The sequence below is a fragment of the Mustela nigripes genome, chromosome 12 (assembly GCF_022355385.1).
Source record: "Mustela nigripes isolate SB6536 chromosome 12, MUSNIG.SB6536, whole genome shotgun sequence".
Classification (NCBI taxonomy): domain Eukaryota; kingdom Metazoa; phylum Chordata; class Mammalia; order Carnivora; family Mustelidae; genus Mustela; species Mustela nigripes.
Genome location: NC_081568.1, coordinates 82,182,956 through 82,207,350, shown reverse-complemented (window position 1 = coordinate 82,207,350; position 24,395 = coordinate 82,182,956). Strand labels below are relative to the sequence as shown.

Here is a 24,395-nt window from a genome sequence, read left to right as displayed (position 1 = left end):
TTGCATATATGCACAAACACATACAAAACATAATTTTTAACAAAAAAGCACATATAAATATGTTTGGCAAGTTGCTTTTTTTCATTTTGCGATACTTTATGGACATGTTTTATTAGCATAAGTAGAGTTTCCTTGCTTTTAAAAATGGGTATAATATTCTTTATATATATATGTAATATATATATATCTTTGTTTATTTAATTAATGAGGTTTGGTGTTGTTTCCATTGTTTTATTTTTTTAACGATTATTTTGTTTACTTATGTATGAGAGAGAGAGAGAGAGAGCAAGCAGGGGGAGGAGCAGAGGGAGAGGGACAAGCAGACTCTATGCTGAGCACAGAGCCCAACACAGGGCTCAATCCCATGACCTGAGATTGTGACCTGAGCTAAAATCAAGAGCAGGACGCTCAACTGACTGAGGCATCCAGGCACCCCTCCAAGTGTTTTCTTTTATAAACAATGATGCAGTGTTTAAGAATCTGTGCAAGAATACTGTTAAGCGCTATGTTAGTATATCCCAAGTGAGATTATTAAATTAGTAAGTACACACATCTTAAATTTTGATAGATTAGGCCAAATTTTATCATTTTGGAGGGTCATAGACAATCTGAGGAAGGCTATGGGCTTTCTCCTCAGGAAATATCACAGAGGCAAACATTCATACTGTTTTTTATAGAGTGTCAGGAATTCATGGATTCCCGGAAATCAAAGTTAAAAGGTACATTTCTAGGGAAATAATCCACCATAAATTAAGCTTCCAAATGTCCTCATTGTTGACTATGAGAGAGAGAGAGAGAGCCACAAAGTTGTCTGCAGATAATTCTACATAGTGCTCAAGACTCTGCATCTGGCATTAGACCGATCTGAATTAAAACCCCCCTTTACCACTTATAATCTCTGTAACCACAGGAACATTCCATGAACTCAATGGAGGTCAGCTTCTTCCTCCACAAAGCAGTGGAATAATGCCTATCTATGGGGTCTGGCACTTGGCAGGTACTAAATAAATATTACTCTGTTTTTGGCACTTCTGCTGAATGATTTGATCTTGTGGCATCTTCGTTCCTCTGACAGAGCCAACAGACTGCTGTCCGTGCCCAACTGCTGGTCAGTGACTAACTTGGGCATAAGTCTTCAAAGGGCAAATTCAGAGAGTCAACAGATACCAAGCCGAGTCTCCAAGGTGGATCTCAAATATGTTACTTCTCTCTACGTCACTTTCACTACCACCTCCCTTGGCCATGTTCTCCTAATAGGTCTTCCTGTTGCCCAATGGTTCTCACCAAGGCAGCCAGAATGATCTTTAGAAAATGTAAACTGTATTATACTGTTTTCATCTAAAACCCCAGTGGCTTCCCATTGTCCTTAAAATCTGACTGGGTCCCTGCCTCCCCCTTCTCTCCCCTATGACTCCTTTCTCCTTCTTTCCAAGGCCTGTGTCTTTTCCTCTAGCAGTTCATTCTGCCCTCCTCAGGACTTGTGCACAAGCCATTTCCTTTGTCTCAAATACCCTTGCCCACCTCTTCAGTTGGCTCATCCTGACTTACCCTTTACTTTCTCAGAAAGTACCTTTTTGGGTCTCTGATACTCATTTTAATTATGTCTCCCTCCTCAAATATCACCCAAAATATCCCTCCTCACGAGGAAGCCACAGCTTTCAAGGCTTTTCCTTGTTAGGACCAACTGCACTTTAAGTCACACCTTAAAATTATGCAATTATTTGTGTGTTTCACTACCTAACACTAGACTGAATGCTCTATAAGAGGAAACTGCATGTACACTTTTCTCCACTGTGTCTCCCCCTGAGCCTGGCAATCTGTCTGCCATATGGTGGTGGCTGATAAATAAATATTTGTTGAAAGGATGAATGATACTTAGAGTATTTCATGTAAATACTGACGGTATTAGTTCTTTCCAGCTTTAAAAACCCCACAATGCCCAGTCTAATGCTCTTGGGGCAAAAGGCAATGTTTGTTAAAATGAGTACAGTTGAAATTCAACATTTTCTTCTCTTAATTTAACAGAAGACTGCCATCACTCTTGTCCAAAATGATGATGGCCTGGGGTCTCCAGGTGGCTCAGCTGGTTGGGCGTCTGCCTTCGGCTCAGGTCATGATCCCGGGGTTCTGGGATCGAGCCCCACAATGGGTTCCCTCCTCAGCAGGGAGCGGCTTCTCCCTCCGCCCCATGCCCTGCCCATGCTCTCTCTTTCTCAAATGAATAAATAAAATCTTTTTAAAAATGATGATGGCTCTAGGTAGTAAAATGAAGATGGCTCAGAACAGTTTTTCAGTGATTTTTAACACAGTGTGTCAACTGACTATTGACTGTGGGGCTAATATAGCCCGAGATGAACAAGTGAGCACACATCAGTTTTCACTTGATGACTACTTATGGAATCAGACATGGCCTGAGGGTAAACACCACCGACAAAACCGGGTAGTGCCATTTCTCGGAGAAAAACTGACAACTACAAATAGCTGAGCTAGGGTTCTTGCACTTTTGGCTTTCTGAACAGCTCTGTCAGAGAGAACAAGTCCTCCAAACCGAGTCTACTATTTCACGTTAACTATCCTCAGAACACACAAGAGAATGTTTTTCAATGGGAGCATTTTGCATGAAAACTAAGCGGAGCCCTGAGGTGGATCACTGAAGGATCCACAGCCCAAAGGGACAAGGGCACGTTTCCACAGTCTGCTTACTTCTTTCTCTGTGAACAGAACTTAACTAGAACTGCAGTTTTTTTGGATGTTCTGGTGCTACGAAGATGCTACAGCACAAAACCCAAAACATGTAGTGGGAACTCCAAGGAAGCCGAGAGCTGGGGGGTGAGCGACAGGGTTGAGGATCACCTGACCACATTTAATCCAGCTCCCCGTCTTCAGGAAACCTAGGAAGAAGTTACAAGGGATGGTAGGAAGGGTTCTGGTACTTCATCAGCCTGAGAGGAGGGTACGTTTTTCATTACATTATTCATTCATTCATTACAAATTCTCTTCGGCAGAAATTTAAATGTATTATGTACTATCTGTTCTCAGGGTGGTTATGACACCTTGTATTGTTACGCTCTTGGTTGCTCACTCAGCTCATCTTAATGCCTTCATTCTTTGGAGCTCTTCCTTACTGGTGTAAGGGGAAGGTTCATGCCAGCCTCTCAGCTGTAATGACACAGTCGTTCATGTATCCATCTATCCATCCATCCATGCATCCAGTGTTTATTATGTGCAAGACATAGAGAAAGGAAGAGTTGAATATTGCAGACTCCTTGCCCGCTAGGAACTGAGTCATGGAGGAGAAAGAGACAAGGAATACTCAGCCTCTTTTCTTCCTCCTTCTCTTGCCCCCCAAGTCTGTTTCTTTTTAAAGTATTTTCTGAGTTTTAATCTGGTGGGGGGGGGGCAGCAGGCCTAAGGCAAAACTATGCGCATATAACACGCATATTATAAATACACATAAAGGCGGGGCAAGGTAGTGCCAGATGGGTCGGGATACAGGAGCAGAAGAGGGAGACAGAATCTCATGGGGACCAACTGAGAAGATTTTCCAAAGAGGCAGCATTTGAACAGGACCTTAAAAAGTTTGCGCACGATTTTGATAGGTTGATTTGTGCGGTGGTGAAAAGACTAGATGGAAAACGATAGGGTTCAGGGAAATAATAAGGTGTTGGGGGGTACTCTGAATTTATCTCCCTTTTGCTTTTAACTGCTGTGCATGAAAGTTAATAATCCTAAAAACATACCCAGGATTTAAATGTGTTCTTACTGAGACATTTGTCTGTACAGACTCTTTTCCTCTTGTGAACCACCTCGCCTTTATTCCCTAGTAATTCTGCTCAGTCCCTGTGTTGCCAGAAGGTGGACACTGTCCTGTCCTCTAGCTTCAAGGTTGGCTGCAGGACCTTGTCCTGACCAATCAGAGTATTCTTTCTATCCTCTTCACTGTAATTGCTCAGAAAGACACATGGGACCCAAGGTAAGCTAACTGGAGTCTTCCTGGTAGAGCTGCCATGGAAGAAGATACCCTCCATTTCTCTAAGGTTAAGAACTTTAAGAATGTTGAGACTTTGCCTGCAATATTTTCCTCCTGGAAAGAACTTCCCTGAGAATAAAGAAAGCAGTAGCAGGCAGAGGTGAGAGAGAGAGAATTCAGATCACTGTGAACTCATATATCCCACCATGCCTGAGATCCATTCATCAGATCTCCATGAAACCACCAATCCTCCAGTCACCCTCTCCCATTTTTTTTTCAAATTAGTTTGGCAAGCAATTTTGCAAATCACAACTAAAAAAGTCCTCACATAGAGAGCTGATAAACTGTGTTGATGCAAAGGAAATTTCCTTGGATACACTGGTCTAAACAGTATCAATAAAAATCAACATCAGGTTAAAACATCTGGTTTGGCCAACTTCATTTTCTTGCTGAACCAACAGCTGCAGTCAGCAACTTCAGTTAAAAAAGACAACACCGGGGCACCTGGGTGGCTCAGTGGGTTAAGCCTCTGCCTTTGGCTCAGGTCATGATCTCAGGGTCCTGGGATCGAGCCCCGCATCGGGCTCTCTGCTCAGCAGAGAGCCTGCTTCCCTCCACCCACCCCCACCGCCTGCCTCTCTGTCTACTTGTGATCTCCCTCTGTCAAATAAATAAATAAAATCTTAAAAAAAAGAAAAAAAAAAAAGACACCATCACTGTGGTTACAGTACATGCCCCAAACTGGATGCCCAGACTTTTTTTATTTTTTAGACAACAGCTAAAAAAAAATCCTTTTAACCATTCATCACAATGATTATTTTCTGTATTTTATGTATTTCAGTCCTTTCATTCCAAAGAATCTTGCAGGAGTTCCCTATCTGCGCCTAGAATACTGAATGTTACTCCATCCACTACGGCCATATTTTCTCTCTGTGACTCTCTCCCTTCCCCCAGGCCAGAAAGAGGCAGGAGTCGTCTTGAAATGAGTCAAAGAATGTGCTTTCCAGAGAAATGAGTAAACTCTTCAACTCAACACGTCCTTAATTTTACTACCAAATTAGGGAGACTGTCACAAATGACATCTAAAGATGACCCCCTCAGGATTTTTCCCCACTACAAACTCTTTTGTTAAAAAAGAAAAGAAAAGGATGTTTGCAGGAGAGCAACGGCTCCAAAAAAATCCTCTTGTCTTCAAAAATGATACCAGTTTGCCCTCTTCATTTTATCTCCCCCCGGCAACTTCGCAAGAGTCAGGCTGGGTGGTGTTCACCCTAGGAGTATGTGTTAGCAAAGCTAATTTCAGCATCTGTATAAAAATTTCCATCAGCTTCTTGCTGCTATCAAATATCACACTACCTGTGAAAGCTCTTTGAGGGATTGCATTTTAACTTTCTGCCCTGTTTTCAATGAAGCTGAGAATTGTATTTGCCATCTGCCTTGCCTACTGGGTTCCTTTTGATCCCGCTTGTTGACCCTGCTATGTACCTCTAAGTGCCAATGGCAATTTTACATCCTGTTAATATTCTTCCTAGGTAAGAATCTCATTTTCTATTTCAGCAGACTTCCACTGGTAAAACTGCCAGACTTCCCTTTATCAGAAGTACTATGTCCCTTCCCCCTAGTCCAAGGAAGAAATTAGACAGCCATAAAAATAAAAGTTAGACCACGTGAGGTAGGTCGGCGTGGCTATCTTAAACAAAAGCTCAGGGAACACATCTTTCGGATGGAGGGAAATGAAGATGACACATGATTCCATCTTAGCCTTGTCAGGATCAGACACAAAGGAGCCTTAGGATTTAGAATCAGGCCTTACTTTTCAAAGTTTCTGGGTCCTTTCAGTCTGACAGGTACGTATGGAACTAAGTGGTGCAAAGACTTTCCTTCTTTCCTGGAGTTGTGGAGATGGAATAGTGTAAATCTGAGCTGTTGTAGTGTTTCTTACAGTATATACTCAGGATTCTTTCAAATGCCCTGCATCTGAACCCCCTTTCCATGTTCGGGAACTCACCTACATTATACATCTTGGTGGGGGACAGGAAGTACCTCAAAATGAACAAGTTCAGACGCCAGCTTTATCAGGATGGCCTGCAGTCAGGGATTAGGTCTTGTCAACTGGAGAGACCTGACTTGAATTTCAGACTGGGAGCTAGTGACACAAAGAGGTAGACTCTTTGTGTCTACCAAGGTAGACTTGCCTCCACTTGGTGGGAAGAGGGCAGAGTTTGCTAACGCTAGGGTGACCTCCAGTTGCAGCAGTAGGAGGAGGGGCCAGAGCAAGGTGGCCTCAAATCAGGCTCTGCAGCCCTCCTAGGAGTTCTGGGAACTACCTTGCATCTTTTTTTTTTAAATGAATCCTGTCTCTTCAATCTTGTTTTTGCAGTAGATTCTATTGTTTGTAACTAAGAACCCAGGAGGATGTACCTTCTTCGACACGCATCATGGAAAATGTCATTTGCATTCGGACTTAATGATGCCAATATATAGAAAAAAGTGGAGTCAAGACATGGGAAAGTGATCTGACAGGACAATCTGGGTCTTTAAGAGGCCCTGAGGTTGCCGCTCTTGGAGCTGACAAAGTCCCACTTTTGTCTACGGTAGCCTGAGGTGGGTTTCTGTGACTTGAAATTGAAAGAGTTCTACAAACACAGATGATAGCAAATTAATATTATATATGGGAGCAAATTAATATTATTATATATATAATATTATAAATTAATATTATATATATATGACTCAAACATAGTCATCTCCTGTGACCCAGGAATCATTTTTCTATTCTTTGGAAATAATTTAAAATGTTGAAAAGCAACACCAAAATCGCTGGAGTGAGGCCAATGGCTGCCTACAAAAGTGCTTTTGGATAACAATATCCATGATGTTGGAAGCAGTTGTGGCTAATTCCATGCTTAGCGTTTTCAGACCTTTTGCTCTTCATTTGAAACATGGTTTCATTGCCACTTAGTTTTAGTCTATGTCTCTCTGTTTAGCTCCTCCCTGTGCTGTCCTCTGAGTCTTTGGAAACTGCCTTTTGAGGCTCAAAATTGGCATAAACTGTGAGACTGTGTAAATGGTTATTTGCCTCTCAGACCAAATTGCAGTTGGGCGCCGCAGGTCTGAAAGTGCCCTGAAGAGGCCATGTTGCAAAACACTACACGTGATCTGAATGTGTTCATGCTTCTAAAAATATTCTTTACGCCGAAATCTGCTTTGGAGGCCTCTGACCGAAGCCTAGCAAACTAATTACAATGGTCTGTGGAAGATGCAAGGTTCTTTGGCGACACACCAACCGCCCAGACTGAGATTCAGGAGACCTGAAGTTTGGTCCGTGTTGTCTATTCACTGTGGCCTTGGAAAGCCTGTTCTTGCTAAGTCTTAGACTCCATGTATGTGGAAGACATTGGGTGAGATGTTTTTTATAGCCCTTTGTGGCTCTCAGCACCTATGCTTTATGATTCCTTATAAGGTAGCAGTTTTCAAAAAAGCCTGAGATGAACTCGGTTTAGGAGTGCCTTTACGCAGTACCCAGAGTCATGGGAGGAATTTGCCTGGATGCGTTCCCCTTTGAAGGAACCTGTCCCGGAGTCCTCAGAATCAAGTCTCCTGAACCAAGGCTGGGAGCTGATTTGGCCCCAGTTTTTCTCCCAGCTGGAGGCACATGGGGAGGTGCGCTGAAATGATGCTGGGACATCTTACTGAACCAGCTTTACAGCCTACCAAACTTAATCTCAAGACCAAGCACTGGAAGTAGGTATTATGTGACTTTACTAGGAAGGAAACTGAGGTCCAGAAAGTCATAATAATAGTCAACAAGTGAGAGGGCTGGGATTCAAACCCATGGCTTTTGGTTTTAATGCCTGTGATTTTTTAAAAAAATATTTTTATTTATATATTTGAGAGACAGATCACAAGTAGTCAGAGAGGCAGGCAGAGAGAGAGAGGAGGAATCAGGCTCCCCGCTGAGCAGAGAGGTCGACGCGGGGCTTGATTCCAGAACCCTGAGACCATGACCTGAGCCGAAGGCAGAGGCCTTAAACCACTGAGCCACCCAGGCGCCCCTGTGATTTTTCTTTTTATTTTATTTTATTTATTTATTATTTATTTATTTATTTTTCAAAAAGATTTTATTTATTTATTTATTTGAAAGGCAGAGATCACAAGGAGGCAGAGAGGCAGGCAGAGAGAGAGAGAGAGAGAGAGAGAGGGAAGCAGGCTCCCTGTTGAGCAGAGAACCCGATGCGGGACTCGATCCCAGGACTCTGAGATCATGACCTGAGCCGAAGGCAGCGGCTTAACCCACTGAGCCACCCAGGCGCCCTGATTTTTCTTTTTAAAGATTTTTATTTATTTATTGGCGAGAGAGAGATATCAAGAGAGAGCAGGAGTGGGGGACGGGGAGAGGGAGAAACAGACTCCCCGATGAGCAGGAAGCTCAACACAGGGCTTGATCCCAGGACCCTGGGATCATGACCTGAGCTAAAGGCAGATGCCCAACCAACTGAGCCACCCAGGCATCCCTAATGCCTGTGATTTTCCCTCTGCTTCACGGACATCCTGCAAGTGAATACTATTGAAGCAAACAGTGACATACACATTCAGAGAGAATGTGGCCAAACCCCACCTCTCGGTTTTAATGCTACAACAGAGCTCCTTAAGAGCACTTTGTCTTTTATTCTTGGTGTGACCTTCAGCAAGTTAATCTTCCCAAACCTGAGTCTTCCCACCTGTAAAATGGGGAGGAAGGTAATCCTCACACAGAGGTTGCAAGAGTTAAATGGAAGTGCTTAGCACACAGAAAGAAACCAAACTGCAGCAGATTCTCCTGTTTCTGCTTCCAGATTTGCTCACATATCCATCCACTTATCTCTATCACTGTCACCATCTCAGTCCAGGCGCCCCAGACAGAAGACTAGAATTGATCTTCTATTTCCATCCTTGTCCCCCAGATATTAACTTCCCACACAGGAGCCAAAGTATATATTAAACTGGGTATCAGGTCAGCTCTCATCTTGGATCTTTCTCATTAGAAGTAGGATCCAATCTCCCTTCATCACCATGGCACCTTGGTCCCTCTAGACCTTCCCCTGCAGCCGTTTTTCATACTGCTCACCTTACTGCTCCCCACCAACTCTCCCCCACTTCCCACAGCCCTTTGGGTCTCTAGTCAGTTCCCCAGATTCTAAGCGCCCTCTGCCCTCTGGGCACAGGACTCAGGATGTTCTCCAGAGCTGCAATCCAGTTCTCTGCTCAATGGGCTTCCTCTCATCCTTCAGGTCTCGGCAAAAATGCCTCCACTTAGCAAGGTGTTCTCGGACTACTCTGGTCAGAAACCTTCCCTTTTACCCTCTATTTCAAACCTTTGTGTAGAGTTAGTTTACACAGCAAATTTATCATAATTTGTGATTTTGGTAATTCAGTGTGTACGCGTAATGCAGATGGTACTCAACCCACCTTTTTTCAGATACTTTTACCATTTCAGTGCAATCCAGCCTGACTTCCAATAGTGGGCTCCTACAATTTTAGGAAGCCTCCTTTGAGATTCTAGAATCTACTTCACTTCTTGGGGCATCTCTTAACCAACGACTGACAGGCATATGGGTATAAATACCCAAGATCTTTCACCTCTTGGCCAGGATAATTCTGAGCTACTTTCCAGAGCTTTCCTAAAGGATGAAGTTCCAGTCACCCTCTGTGGTAACCAGCTTCATAACACACCTTGACTAGCCATCATCCCTCCTTTGTATATCTCCACTCTCCTGCCAATGTCATTACACCTCCCAAATCATCTGTAGGCACTCAATCTTCGTGACAGGGTCTGATTCTGGGGTACCAACTAAGACCATGGAGTTCTTGGTTCTTTTCATCTTTCCTGGGAGAGTGTACATTATATGTCTATCTTGTTTATGGTCATACTGTAGTGCCTTGTTTAGTATCTGGCACCTTGCAAACACTCAATATATGTTTAGGTCATGACTGCATACCAGGGGTATTATTACTACAGTGCAGAATATCTTCATTTTATTGAGTTTATGCCAGCAGCCTACCATACACCCACAGAAATGTTAAATGTGCCCTCCAAAACTTAGAGCCAAAGAAAAGGTATGTTCTCTGGTGTTTGCAAGAATAACGTTCCTGTTAAAGTGTTGCTTTAGCAATGCTTGTTATACCTAGAGATTCTTCACTGGGAGGAGATCCCAAGACAGATTCTCTAGGAGTCTGGCAATTCTTCCTGAAGCCACCCGAAACCCAGTGTATAAATACTTCAGAGATCTTTCAGAGGACAAAACTCTGTTAAGCTTATTTGTGCCTGATTTAAACAGAAAGCAAGTGGACCCTGGACTGGGTGCTCTCAGTGAAATAAGATGAATACCAATGCAGAGAGACTGGCAACTATAATAGGGAAGAATAACAAAAATCATTCACATGTATTCAGCAGGCATTCACGGACTGGTCCTTGAGTGTGTCATGTGTAGTATCTCATTTAATCCTCAGAGCCAACATATGTGGCAGGTAATATTACTCCATTCTCAGAGGGAGAGATCAGGGCTCAGAGAGATTAAATGACTTGCGTAAGGTCTCACAGCTAACAAGAGGTAGAAATGGGATTTCTAATCAACTACTACGACTTCACATTCCTGCTCTTTTTCTTCAATCTCACCCCCTGGGTTAAGAATATTGAAAAACCAGCTCACTAGATGAACTAAGTGAAGTATTTCAGCCTGAAGAAGATAAGAAATAAGAATAAAATGCACCTCTTCTAGCTGCCTTCACCAACCTGTAGTCACTCATGGAAAGAAAGGACAAGTATGTTTTGTTGGCTCAGTTTCAGGAAGACGTTTCTAATACTGTTGTCAGAGGTGGAGGGCACAGAGTGTGTTCAGACACAGAAGACTCCCCCATGCTGGAGATTTAAATGCACCAGTTCTGTGGCAAGTCTGAGAGGGCTGAAGTGCAGGAGAGGTGGATGGCTGGCTTGGAGGACATTTAAGATCTCTTTTAGACATGTCACTCTAGAATACAAAGGAATTAGAAGCCTCACTCAATCCCTGCACATATGGTTGGTCTTATGTAGTTCTGGAGTGACAAGATTTACAAAGGTTACATGACCTGAGAGAAATTTACAAATGCCACATTAATACATTAAAGAAGGTATATGCTGTTTATACTCTTTGCATAAGAGAGGCAGAGCTAGTGTTGCTGCAAGGTTAACCAGCATAATGTCAAGAGTGGTCAAGAATGTGGGCTTGGAGTCAGTCTACATGAGTAACTTTGGGCAAACTACTCAGTATTCTTGAACCTCCGTTTCCTTGTCTGTAAAACAGTGTTGCTCTGCGGATTTGAAATTTTGCAGATGAAGTATTTAGCACAGCCCCTTGAAGACTCTAAGGGCCCATAACTGGTGGTACCTATTTTTCCAGAAACTTTTATTTCTGAAAAACGTAAATCCAAATTCTTGTGCATCATACTCTGTAAAATACGAAAAGGACAAGTTTTACATTTGAGATGCTAGAATCTGGAGGTTCAGAGAATCTGGGACTTTTCCTGTAACTGCAGTAGCTGTGAACATCTATTAAGAACTCAGATGCATTTCATGTCACATGGCTGGTTTTTCGGCTAAGGTAGGATTAGAAGCTGACTTTCCTGAATTTCAGGCTCTTTTTGTCCCCGCCTATAATGGGCCACTTTGCCTGTCCAGATGATGGGTTTCCAAGAGGAATGGAATCTAAATATTTTGTTCTGACTCTGTTTACATTTCTAGGCAAAGGAGCGCAGTTCTGGATCGGGGCTTGTTCTAGCTCCTGATAACGTTATCTCCCCAAATTCTGGCCCTTGTGGACTTGGCCCCTTGATTATTTTGCTTCCCTTTCCTCCTTTCCCTCCCTGGTTTCTGTTACCCCAGTGTAGATCATAGATGCAAACTTTTCTGCCTTTCTCTTCTCTAACCTCCTCTTTTCTCTGACTCCATTCCTCTTGTCTCGTTTCCCTAATCATCTAAACTCATTGTTACTACTTAAAACCTTAAGTTTCTGACCAAGTGGCACCCAGTCAAGACACAGCATTTCATTAACATGGAACTGAGCTGGCCACAGATGACATTATACTCTGGAAGCTTATCAGCAACATTAGAATGGTACTCTTGGTGCCAACAGTTCCCACCCAGCAATGGTAGTTAGTGCAGTGCTCCGTGGAACTCCAAGGGAACCACCATGCTTGTCTTGGTCCCCTGGACTGATCTGATTAAGAGCCCAGTCCTTGGAAGCAGGTAGACCTGGTTCACATCCTGGTTCTGACACTTCCTAGCCACTTTTCTAAAGTGAGAAAATATCACAGACCTCCACGGGTTATTTGGAGGATTTAAGGAAAGCCATGGCTATCTCGCACAGTGTCTGGCACCCGGTATGAATGAACCATGTGATGGCCGTTGGCTAAGGTGCTGACTGGTAACCACGTCCTCGTCCTGTCTGGCTTCTCCCCTTCCTGGTCCCTCCCTCCTTGCCCAAGCAATCAGGACAAACATTGCACAGGATGAGATCTACTTGCTTCGCTGGGCCTTGGCATAACCATTAGAATGGGGAAGATAGGAAACCCAGAACATGTCTCAACTGCAAAATTTAACAACAATGAAAATGAAATCCTAGTGTTTCAGAATCTTCAGAAAAGAAGAAGATGGGAAATGTCCTTCCTGTTCAAAGGCAGGCTTCTGTGTCCCAGGTCTTTCTATGATCTCTCAGGAGGAAGAGAACGCGGCCATCTCCCTCCATTCTTCACTCACTCTATTCCCCCTGCCTTCAAGCATGGAGACAGTCCACATGGATTTCCCTCATGTATGGGAATTTACCACTCCAAGGAGAAATTTGAAATTCAGAAGATGGTCCTTCCTGCTTCTCCAGAGAGCCAGGAAGGGAGTTTTCTCTTCTGCCCCTCCTTTTCTCACCTTTCCTGTTAATTAAGCAGAAGTCCCAAATGAGATTGAGGGCAGCCTTGCTTTTCTCAGATCCATGCAGCTTGGTGGTATCAGCAACACCCCTCCTGAACACAGCTCTGCAGAGTTCTATTCTTGCCCCATGCCCACTGATTCTGCTGCATTGCCTTGGCAACCAATTAGAATACTTCCATGTGTGCATCGATATCATCCTTCATTCTGCAGATCCAGGGCACCCTGCTCAGAGGGTTGTGGCATGTCAGGCAGTTGGTGCTCTCTCTGGCTCCATTCTGGTCTGACTTCTTTTTTCACCTCCCAATTGCCTCTGAATCCCCTGTAAGCACCTACGTGCCATTCCTAACACACCTGGCTTGACATCAAGAAACACCCTTGTCAACAAGACAGGGGCTGGAAGGGATCCTGGGAACAAAATGGCTGGTATATCCCCTTTCCCTCTAGCCTCAGGGGAAGACATCAGGAGCTCCTGAGCCATGAAGCTGCTGAGTCTAACTGCAGCTTCTTACAACAAGGCAAGCAGCACGCGTTCAGTCATTAAATATTTACTGAAAGCTGTTTGCATTTCAGCCAGTCTGCTAGGGACAGAGGAGACAAGATACCTCCTTAACCTTATGGAGCTTATAGTTCAGTGGCAGAGAGAAGTGACTGGAAAATGCTATACCGTCTGATGCGTGCTGTGGAAGCCAGAGAACTGGGGCCTCTGGGAACTTGAGGAGGAACCTATGGCCAGATTAGGACTTTGAAAGAGGGCTGACTTCCCAGAGGAGTGAAGGTTACACTGAGACCTAAGCATGGGCTGCAGTGGCCACGTGGGCCAGTTTCCTGACTGGTGGAGAGTTTCATTCTCGCCTGGCTGAACCCCTGGTTCTGGGCTGGGGTGATCTGTTTGAGGCACCCCAGGAGTATATGCCTTGATTCTTCTGCTGTCACCCAGGAAGGTATTAGTAAGGTGATTCACATCTAGAAGATTTCAGTCACTGCATGACTTTACACCAAAAATAACGTGCTGCTTATTCCTCCCATAGCTCTCTAATGGCTTGATTCATGAAGAGTTCATTCTTGCATCATCAAGAGTTATTCCATGATTCCATGAGGTCAACCACAGACATGAAGGTATTCATTTATAAAATATTTGGGGGTTCCTAATATGGGCCAGGCTGTGGGCTGGGTGCTCTGAGCACTGTACTGAGAAACCAAAAAAGTTGCTTGTTCCTCTTGGGCTTAGATAAAAGACTGGAGAAATGACAGAGATCAGAGGCGAACTCAGCTAATAATTGAGTCCTCGAGTCTGAGGCCAGGAGCATCTGTGGTATGAGGTTGTACTGGTGTGGGCTTTCAAGATGGAGCCTGGTACAGAGCAGGTGCTTAGAAGATTTCTGTTGAACCCCCTGGCTTCTGAGCTGGGGTCTGGAGCTGTATCCCCTGGGGCTGACACACAGACCCAAGTTGCAGGAACCTGCCCATGACAAAGGGACTTTTCTTTCCCTGCCTGTGCTCTACCACCTACTTTGTACACACTGGCTGCCATTCCTATCTGCTAGGGTTACTGGGTATCCCAGCCATTTCAATGGGGGAAAATGGCTGTGTCTGCCAGGAGGTGGACACGGCTCCTCACTTGCCCAGTAAGCTCAGCCAGCCACTTTAGCAGTGTTTGGCTGCACTGAATCCCTTAGGCAGATACAGCCCATGGGCCACGAGATGACACAGAACCAGTGTGGCTGTGGAGAGACTTTACCATACAGAGTACCCAACATGTGTCTTCCTAGTGGTGGTCTGAGGCTAGGTATCCAGTTACCTGGTCTCTACTGCGTCTGTTTCCTTCTCCCTCTCCTCCAACTCTGATTCTACTCCAGCTATTCCTGTCCTGTCTTACCTAGCACCCACGTGCCCAGAACAGATGCTGCCTTTTCACCCCCTGACCATGTCTTTCCTGACCATTAAAACACCTGTTTTTTTCTAGGAAATTTCTTTTGGTTGGCCAAGTTTCATTTCTCTCAAACTGAATCACCTCACTGACATTTTAGTAAATGTCATTTATTAATCATCATCTTAATAAATCATCATTTCTTGAGTCTAAGACTTCCCTGTCTTAATTGACCTTACTGAGTTATAATTTGTAGAGGAAAAAAATGCAACTATTCTTAAGTGTACGGTTTGATAAATTTAGACAAACCTATACACCACCACATAAAACATTTGCATTATCCCTCACCAAATAACTATGTGGTTTGCCATTTGTAGAATTTTATATAAATGGAATCAGACAATACGTAAGCTACCCCTTTCTTTATATCTTCACGTTTCTAAAATTGGATGTATCTTACAGCGAATATCAAACATGGTACTATTTCCTTTTTCCCTTAAGTGCTATAAAGAAAATTGTAACACATCTTCTAATGGTTTGACAGCGCCAAAGGTACAGGGTCATGTTCCTACTTGAAATGCTGCCTTCCCTTCCTACTGGAGCCAGGTCTAATGGGTAATATCTCTGAGTCAGGGGTGTGTGTGTATGTGTGTGTGTGTGTGTATCACACACATTTATATATATATATGTGTATATATATCCACTTATGTATATATATATGTGTGTGTGTGTTATTGACTAGTTGGTTTTGCCACTAGAAAGTAAGCACTGGAAAGGTGAGAATCCTAACTTTGCTGTCTTCCCCTAGTGCTTACACAGCTGGACACTGATAGGAGCTAAAGAAACACTACAGAAGGTGGTGACAGTGAGTTTCAATTCCAAAAATATCTTCTAATAGCAAGAACTTGCCTGAAACTCTTCTTGGAATGAGTCCGTAGTTTCTAATTACAACACAGCTTCTCTTTGTGGGCTCAGCTGCCTTTGCATTAGTAGGAGACATTTTCCCAAATTTGTCGCATGTACAATTAATACTATTCAAGGTATTAATAAAAGGGAGGAGAGGGGCATGCCACTGTCAAAGAAATGTGGGAAACATTTCTTATTATAGTTATCACTTAAAGATTCCTACTTCATCAGCATGCTAAAAGTTCTGACAAGTGCTGCTGCAAAGAAAAAAAAGTTTAGTTCTCTTCTTGTGTGTGTGAAGGTTTTATTTATTTATTTGAGGGAGAAAGTGAGAAAAAGAGAAAATGAGTTGGGGGTGGGGGAGAGCAGGAAAAGGAAAAGCAGACTCTTTCTTCGCTTGAGCAAGGAGCCCAATGCAGAGCTCAATCCCAGAACCCTGGGATCATGACCTGAGCCGAAGGCCGATGCTTAACTGACTGAGCCACCCAGGTGCCCCTGTTTAGCTCTGTTTTAAGCTTTGACCCTGAGCTTGAAAGAACATCCCTCTGTAGCGTGTAGATCATGCCTTATGAAAGACTTCTCTAATACGTATGCATGATTTAAGAAAGAAATGAGAAAGAAAATGAGAAGGAAAGTGAAGAGAGCTGTATCTGAACGGGGCCCAGCTCAGCCCAAAGTTATGCAGTGGCGTCTGCAACGGGAGAGATGAAGATGCTTTTTGTGAGTAAAATGACTGAACAAACGTTCTACCTCCTGCTCGCATCATCTCTCTATCCTATGAAGGGCCGTATGGGCAGGCAACCTTTCCTAAGAGGAAAGGAAAACAACACAAAAATATGTGTTGGCTAATCCCTTAGGTGACCTGCCCTGAGTGGTAGGTAATTGAGGTTGCGTTGGGAGAGCCCGCCGCCCCACCCCTCTGCCTTGGCCACCCTCTGGGAGCGGAGCTGCTGTGCGTGTCCCACCCTTCGGCCAGACAGCTTTAACTGATGAGAAAACTGAAACAGGTAATAGGATCGCTCGTTAAAACACAGAGGAACGCACCTGCAGGAACTACCCTGGCCATTCAAATGATGGCCAAGTCCTCAAAAACAGCACTGACCCAGTCCGCGAAGAGATGAAAGGAACTCAGACTGGGCCAGGTGATATCAGGCAGAGACTATAAGATGTGTACAAGAGCTCTCTTCCCATCTTAAAAAAGATTTTAAACATCAGACAGTAAAACAGACTCTTTTTTTCTTTCCTGGTATACATGCCTGTGAATTTTAACAGATACCTGGACTCCTATAACCACCACCATTGTCTGGGTACAGAACAGTTGCCTCACTGAAGAAAACTCCCTCATGACCCTTTCTGGTCACATTGTCTCTCGAAACACCATAGTCTCCAGCAACCACTCAGAACCATTATTTTCTATCACTATAGTCTTGTCTTTTTAAAACTCCCCTTCCTTTCCCTATCCCCTCTGCTTCATTTTTAAATGGGAGTCTCTGGATGGTTATGTGAGGCTGAACTCCAAATCCCATGCCAGCAGACTCTCTCCTCTACTGTTACTATTTTGTTATTTTCTGTTGCTAACATTTATCAGCATCTGTGATGTGCCAGGCATCTGTACTCATTTTACATACATTATCTCATTTTAATCTTACAATAGGCTCATGATAGATGCACACCATTATTATCTCCATTATACAAACATGGAAACTGGGGGTAAGAGAGGTTAAGCGACCTGCCTAAAGCAAACTGAATCCCAGCACAAACCCAGCTCTATCTGATGACATATCCCTAACATTATGGTAAATAATAAAAGGGAAGGGATTGTAACTAGGAAAGATGTACACAGAGAGAGGCTGGGGGCAGAGCCAATTTGGCACCATATGGTTTTTAAAAAGATGCACCAATGTGTGTGAAGGTGGAGAACCATCTGGGTCTCCTGACTTCTCCACCTTAGCTCCTGCTTTATGTCTTCCTCCACCTGTCGCATGCGGTCCTTGCTGACCAGGTGGCCTCTGCTTGCTGTTTTCAGAGGCTTGGGTTACTTTTAGTCTCCTTGCCAATTTTGCAGAAAGCACTGTCTCTGTCACAGGACACAGCAGCTGAGACCCAGAGAAGAAGCTGGATACCTTCTGGTTTCTACTTAGCTCAATTCCCTTGTGTGTTTTCTGACCTGATTTCCCCCCCTCAGGTGCTTGCAACACCAGCTAAAGAAGTTTCTAGGACACAGCCACCTGGTCTGTGCGCTGGAGGTGGCAGGTGTGTTCTCGCTGAGCTGGGGCAAGCGAGACAGAAATGTGTGTGGTTGGCATGATGTGTAACAAAGAAGAGAGAAAGTCCGGCCCTGCAAGACCTGGGGCAGAGACATTTGTGCTGGGGATAGAGAGGCAGGAGAAGGGCAACTAGAGAAGTTACGGAAGAATCAGAGATGCTGGGAATGGAAAGTTCTTCGCCTACATGAGGTGTTCGTTTGAGCTTGTTACTTGGGGAGAGAAGCCAGCTAGTGAGTTTTCTCCTGGAATCAGTTCCTAGCTCCTTCAGGGTCTTGGAAGTGGGCTGCTAAGCCAGTGCAAGTTGGGAAGAATCACACATCTGAATCACAGCCATGGGCCATGTGGAGAAAAATCAAACAGGCCAGATATCAGGATACCAGGGACCATCTTTGGATGGCACTCTATTAACAAGCGGGTGAAAGAGGACCGGCAGTTTAGAGCGAAAAGTCCTGAGTCACTTCAATAACAATACCAGCTAACATTTGCTGAGCATGAGCCGTCCCCGTGCTAAGAGCTAATTGACATGAATCACCTCATTTATTTCTCCCAGCAACCCTCTGAAGTAGGCGCTACTATTATCTTCAATTCACAGATGGGGAATTGAGGCCCTGAGGTTCAAGGGACTCACCCAAAGTATACAACTGTCGAGCAGCAGCAGGAGGATTTGAATTCTTATATTTTTCAAATCTAAGCTTGCAAGTTTCACTGCTTTCCTGCCTGTCTTAATTCAGAAATATTTCTAAAAATTCACACAGTAAGGAGGAAGAGAGATCAGCTATTCAGGAGGCTGTAATCTTCTCGAAGGCATGTAAAGTTCCTTCTGCCTAACTGCTGTGAGGGAAGCAGTAAGAACTGGTAGGGTTTGTGTGGCGGGAGGCTGTCCAAGGGTCTGTTGATCTTACCTGTTGGTCTGAAATAACCGCATGCTGTAGGAACCGACAGCCATGCCTCAGGTTTTCTTTTTACTCAGTAGGCTTGGGAGGGTTTTGGACAGGTAGGCACAATGGACTGTTTTTTCTCTCTTTGGCTGGCACCAGGAAGTGGGACTATTGGATCCATCGGCATGCCGACTGGCACGAGAAGCACCAGGCTTCTTTGAGCCAACAGAAAATCCCGACGAGCTCATCTATTAGATGAGCCTGGGTGAGCAGAACAGGCTTTGGGCTTCACGAACTCCCAGACAGGGAGGGAAGGGAACTCTTAGAGAATGTCAGGTTAACACCGTGGCCCCTGGAAAAGGTGTTTTACAAAATGGTACCCTGCGACAACAGGTTATTTATGCCCTCTTCAGGGAGCACTTTATACTTAGTATTATCCTGGGCTGGACTCGTCCCAGACTGAAGCTCAGTAATAATACCCATTTCACCGTCCTGCCAAGCACTATCACTCCTTCTGTGTCTTGTGGAATTCCTCATGCACGGCAGGGCACAATAAACAGTCAATAATAATGTTTACTATGATAATGATCTTCCAAATGCCTTTCATCTAAGGATCTCAACGTGCTATGTAAACACTAATTAGTTAAGCCTCACAATGGCTCTCTGTTTTTACAATATATTTTCCGATTTTATAGAATTTTAAATTGAGACCCAGCAAACTTAAGTGGCTTGTCCAAAGTCATACAGCAGGTTTAAATTAATGATAATGATGATACTCTGCATTTACAGGGCATGTGTTTTCGAAGACACTGAGAGTGTGTTGCAAAGATAATTTTCACACTGTCCTGGAGGAAGGTAGGGAGCAAGTATTACCAGGGGCTGACTGAACTAGGTAACCTGAGGAGGCAGAGAGGGCGAGGATCTGACCGAGGATGCCAGTGCCTCCTCTGCCTCTCAGGACAGTGCGGCATCCCAGACAAGACTCAGTTCTCTTCACTGAGGGAGGCATGCCTGCTTGTGCCCTCACAGGAAAGACAGCTACATTCTTGGAAGCAGAGACAGGCTGCAGAATGACAACCATATTTACATGCAGGAACAGGTCTGTTCACAACCCCATTGAGAGAGGCGAAAGGGATGAGAGGAGCCACTTCAAGTAAGGAAGGATGGCTAAGAAAATGAAGGCAACGGGGGTGGCTGGGGGAGGCTGCCAGCTCTGCTCTCTTGCAGAGTATCTTGACTAAGGCAGGGCCCGCCTGAGAGCAGCAGCCGCCCACAGCCTGCTTCTGGGCTGCTGCCTCCCGACGAGGACTTGTTCCAGTGCGGCTCAGATGATGGGCACGACCCCGTCACTGGCACCTTTGTCTGATATTACAAGTCCTTGTGAAAGAGTTCCAGGGACATGCAGTATCTTACCGGCTGTCTCTTACATATCACCACCTCTCAGTCCCACAGTTCCCTATGCCAGGAGGGGCCTGGAATCTTCTACGGTTCAAAAACTTGGCAGCCCTGGATACCTCTGTGGCTACCTTTTCTTAACACAGCCACATCAAAAAAGATAAAATCCTGAACAAAAACATTCCAAGTGGTTAGGGACTTGCCTCCTCCTAGTTTAGCAACACTTTCTTAGCGGTGAAGATACTCCACCAGGAGCCAAGTCCGACCTTGCTGGGTGGGGGAGGGGTGGTTGCTGTGTCTTAGAAATTCAAAGGAGGATTTGCTGACCTCCATGGAGCCCCATTCTCTACAAACAAGGCACTTGAGAGAAGTTTGCTGCCTACCCACACCCTGCCTTTTGCAGGCCTGTGGATTCTGATTGATGAGTAGTCCTTGGGCTAACAGGAAGCCTGAAAGAAAGAAGGATGCCAAGCCCTTTTCTGGAATGTGGTCACACAGAGGAGCACAATACAATGGCAATAAAAAGTCTGCAGTGAAGAAATCACACCAATGCCCGTTTCTTCCCGCTCTCGTTTTCGACCATTGCCACATTCCCCTACTGCAAGGGCAGCTTAGAGATGCACTGAACAGAAGGAGGGGGTGAGCTGTTGAAAGGAACATTTTACAAGTGTCCTGACAGCACATCATAAGCCGATTCTCCTGTGCGGGAAGGAATCCGCGATGACCCTTCCACCCGCTGTTACTCTTCACAACAGAGCTGAGGGACTCTGCCGTTCGCTTTAAAGCGCTTCGCTTTAGGTAAGACTTCACAGAAGCCAGCCTTGACTCTCTAAGTGTGCCGGCCACCCAGGTCACGGCTTTCTGTGTCTACTTTGACACAATGACTCCTGGGGTTACAGTGTGCATAATCCCACAGGGCTCACAAGGACTGTGTTCTCCTCTTGAGATGTGCCCTTAACACAGTTTCCCACAAAAGGCTCGCGGCCACGTCAGATGGAGACCTTCCCTCCGGAGCCCTGTGCACGGCTGGCCAGAGCGATTTGCACTATCCAAACACCAAACACACGACTAGGATCTCCCGTGCGCCACTCCTGGGCCCTTGCGGTCATTGCAGCCGCCGAGGAGCATTTTAAGTACGTTTGATTCATTTTGTAAAGGAAGACATCTGCAGGGCTGCTGTATACACGTGTTGTACTTCACAGCCCAGCCTTCCGATAGAGCAGTCCACCCACAGATACGGGTTCCTCCTGCACAGTCTTCGGGCGTTCAAGTTATCTTGATAGCTTCCCGAATGCATCATGAACGAGCACTGTCATACTAGCACTTTAGGACTTGGGGTGGGAAGATGGGGTTGGGTAAAATTAAAACAAAACCGGACATTTAACTTCTCAAAGATCTCAAAAGCAAAAGGCAGCTGGATTTGTTTTTCTTTCTTTTTTCCCTCCTCTGTATATTTCCCATGCACTGCTTTGGATGCAAACAGCAGAAGTAAAAGATGAAAAATAATCACAAAGGCTTTCTTTGTGCTACTACCTTCTAGACAAGAAGCAGGAGGAGCCTAGGAGACTTGAACAATTCTAAGAATTCCTGGGTGGATGAGACAGGCTCAGGATTCCACCAGGTTTTGGTAAAATGATCACTGCCCACAGAAACTTATCTCTGGGGAATCAGTGGCGGCACTCTTTGAAACCTAACTACAGGAAGATAATCCCTAGCTGCTGGTATACATAGATCCAACCTCTAAATGGACATGATATGAACAAATAAGATCTTTCTTACCCCATCCATGTGGATTCTGATATTAGGCACCAGGCGGAAAGGGCTGGACTGCAGACCTCTGGGGTTAGTCCTGCTTTTCCTGCTGTCCTGTGGGGTCAGCATGCTGGGCCTGCGGAAGGAGCCCCCTCTTCCCAAGCTCTGCCCCGAGCGCACACCATCCAGAAGACGCACGAGCAGCAGGTTGGCTGGCAGTGCCTCGATGCTGCAAAACACCAGGGTCCGGCATTCGGGGCACCTCAGCTCCTTGTGGGCCTTGAAAATCCTCTGGAGACATGGTTTGCAGAAGGTGTGCTGGCACGGGAGGACTTTGGCTGTGACATCGAGCTTTTCAAAGCACACGGGGCACTCCAGAAGATCAAGTAACGTCAGATCATCCATTTTATTTTAAAACTCCAGTCCTGACCTGGAGGGGGAAAGTCCGCATTGTAGGGCGAGCTGGGCCAGGGAGGTAAATCCGGTCTCTTGGGAGCGTCAGAATTCTTGCCTGTTTGAATGAGAAAGGAAGAGAGGAAAAGAATGTGACTGCTCCGGGAGGTATATCCCACCTACAAGGAGGCAGTGTCTCATAAGACAGTCTGCAAGTTACTTTGTTCCAGCACCCAAGTTTCAAATGACTCATTCTGATTCAGTGCTAGCAGGTAGAAGGCTCAACTCCTGCCTGCTGGATCTCAGAGGGAGCATTCAGCACGGTGACTGACGACTTACTCACTGCTTTTCTGTGTGCAAGCAAGAGCAGTGATAAGAGTGGCCAGTTGAAGTGGCATATGTGCTCCTTTCTCCCACCTAGGGCTTGGAAGGAGCTCCTGTTCCCTGCCAGACAATTGGTTTTGGTTCTCAAATCAAGGCCTCCTCAGAACACGACTTCTATGAAGCTATCTAGGCCTTCTTCCCTTAGGTTTATCTGTTATCTCCAGCACAAACAGACAAATTTACATTGATATGTTTATCTGAATCTCATGCAGATGGAGAACTATTTCCTTCACTATACATCCTCCCCCATTATGTTGTTCTAGCAGTGTTCAAGAAAAATATCTATGAGAAACCTATTTTCAAAAATTGTTTGCCTTAACTACATGCCAGGACGCTTGGAAGCTTTTTCCTCTCCCTCCTTCTCTCCCTCCCTCCCTCTCCCCTGCCTTTTCTTCCCTGATTATTCTAGCCTCCAAGACAATATTCCTCCCACAAGATGAAGTCACACAGCCTGTTTAGTTACTCTGACAAGTGTTCTCAGTTTCACCTGAAGGAGACAGGAATTCTGGAATTGTGGTCAGAACCTGCAAAAATCAAGATGGAGTAGTGTATACAGGTGTGTGTGTGTGTGTGTGTGTGTGTGTTTGTGCCTGCTGCTGTACCTGCGTGTGCTCGTGAGTGTATGTGTGTGGTCTGAAAACATCCTTATTCCAGAAACCATTTCCTCTTAGACGTCTGGAAAGAAGTCTCCAGTTGAGAGAAGTCTCCTGGGAAGAGGTCATTTGTCCCTCACAAGCGCCAAAATTGTGCACAGCAGCCTGGAAGGTTTGGCGGGAGGGTGGGGGGCCCCACCAGTCAGCAAAGAGAACCTGACACACCAGGATGAGAGATGGCACCTTGCCTTCCTGAGACAACTCTCCAAAGACGTTAGCTCTGGGGAGACGTGCGGGGGGCCACTAACCTTGAGCTTGTAACCCCAGCTGAGTTCAGCTCAGCACGATCTTCTGCTTGGCCAGGCTCCCTCCAACTTGCTGCCTTTTCCCCAGGAGCCGCCGCTGCTGCTGCTGCTGCGCTTTAAAAACTTTAACAACTCTGAGTCTTACTCATTTCAAGGATCGCCTTACTCAGCCCTGTTAACGCTTTCGCTGCCTGACAGTCGGCAGCACTTTTCTCTTGAGTTCACTCTCTGCTACTGATCTTCCCTTCATGTAACTGAGTTGATTTCTGGGAAAAGATTATAAGGGACAAGATGTAAGCCAACCCTTAAGGCTAAATATTTACAGTTTATATTTTCACTTTTCTCATTTTGTCTCCTTTCCCAGAAGTTGAAACATGCTCAGTTACAAACATGCCAAGGTGACTGTGTTTATTTTAAACCTTTATAAGGATTTGCTGAAAAGGTCAAACATATTAACGGTAGCTATAACAAAGATAAGCCAGCCACCTAAAAAGTACTGCTCCTTAAAAACATAGTTCTTATTTGAATTTGTAGATTTGAGACAGAGTTTTGTGATCTCTTTGCTCAAACTCTTTAAGTTTAAAAAAAAAGAGTCATATCATGGTAGCACATATACATTTTTGAAAAATCAAAGCACAGAAGGGCTTTGAAAAAGGAATGGTTCCAGCCTCTCTTCCTGCCTGGTGCCTACTGGGATCTTTTTATAGCCCAAATAATGCTAACACTTTTATGTCTTGATTTATCAATAAT

The 24,395-nt window shown here is 44.8% G+C and overlaps 1 protein-coding gene across 7 annotated transcripts in view; it reads right to left on the bottom strand.

Moving 5' to 3' along the window:
- SH3RF2 (SH3 domain containing ring finger 2) overlaps positions 1 to 23,736 on the bottom strand; it is a 126,177-nt gene extending 102,441 nt beyond the window's left edge. For all 7 annotated transcript variants that reach the window (XM_059417833.1, XM_059417834.1, XM_059417835.1 and 4 more), the window contains exons 1-2: positions 23,649 to 23,736; positions 21,998 to 22,481 (exon numbers count right to left, since the gene is read on the bottom strand). In XM_059417833.1, the coding sequence (XP_059273816.1) occupies positions 21,998 to 22,375 (378 nt within the window). In that variant the 5' untranslated portion in view covers positions 22,376 to 22,481; positions 23,649 to 23,736. The remainder of the gene's footprint in view (positions 1 to 21,997; positions 22,482 to 23,648) is intronic.
- Positions 23,737 to 24,395: the final 659 nt, after the last annotated feature.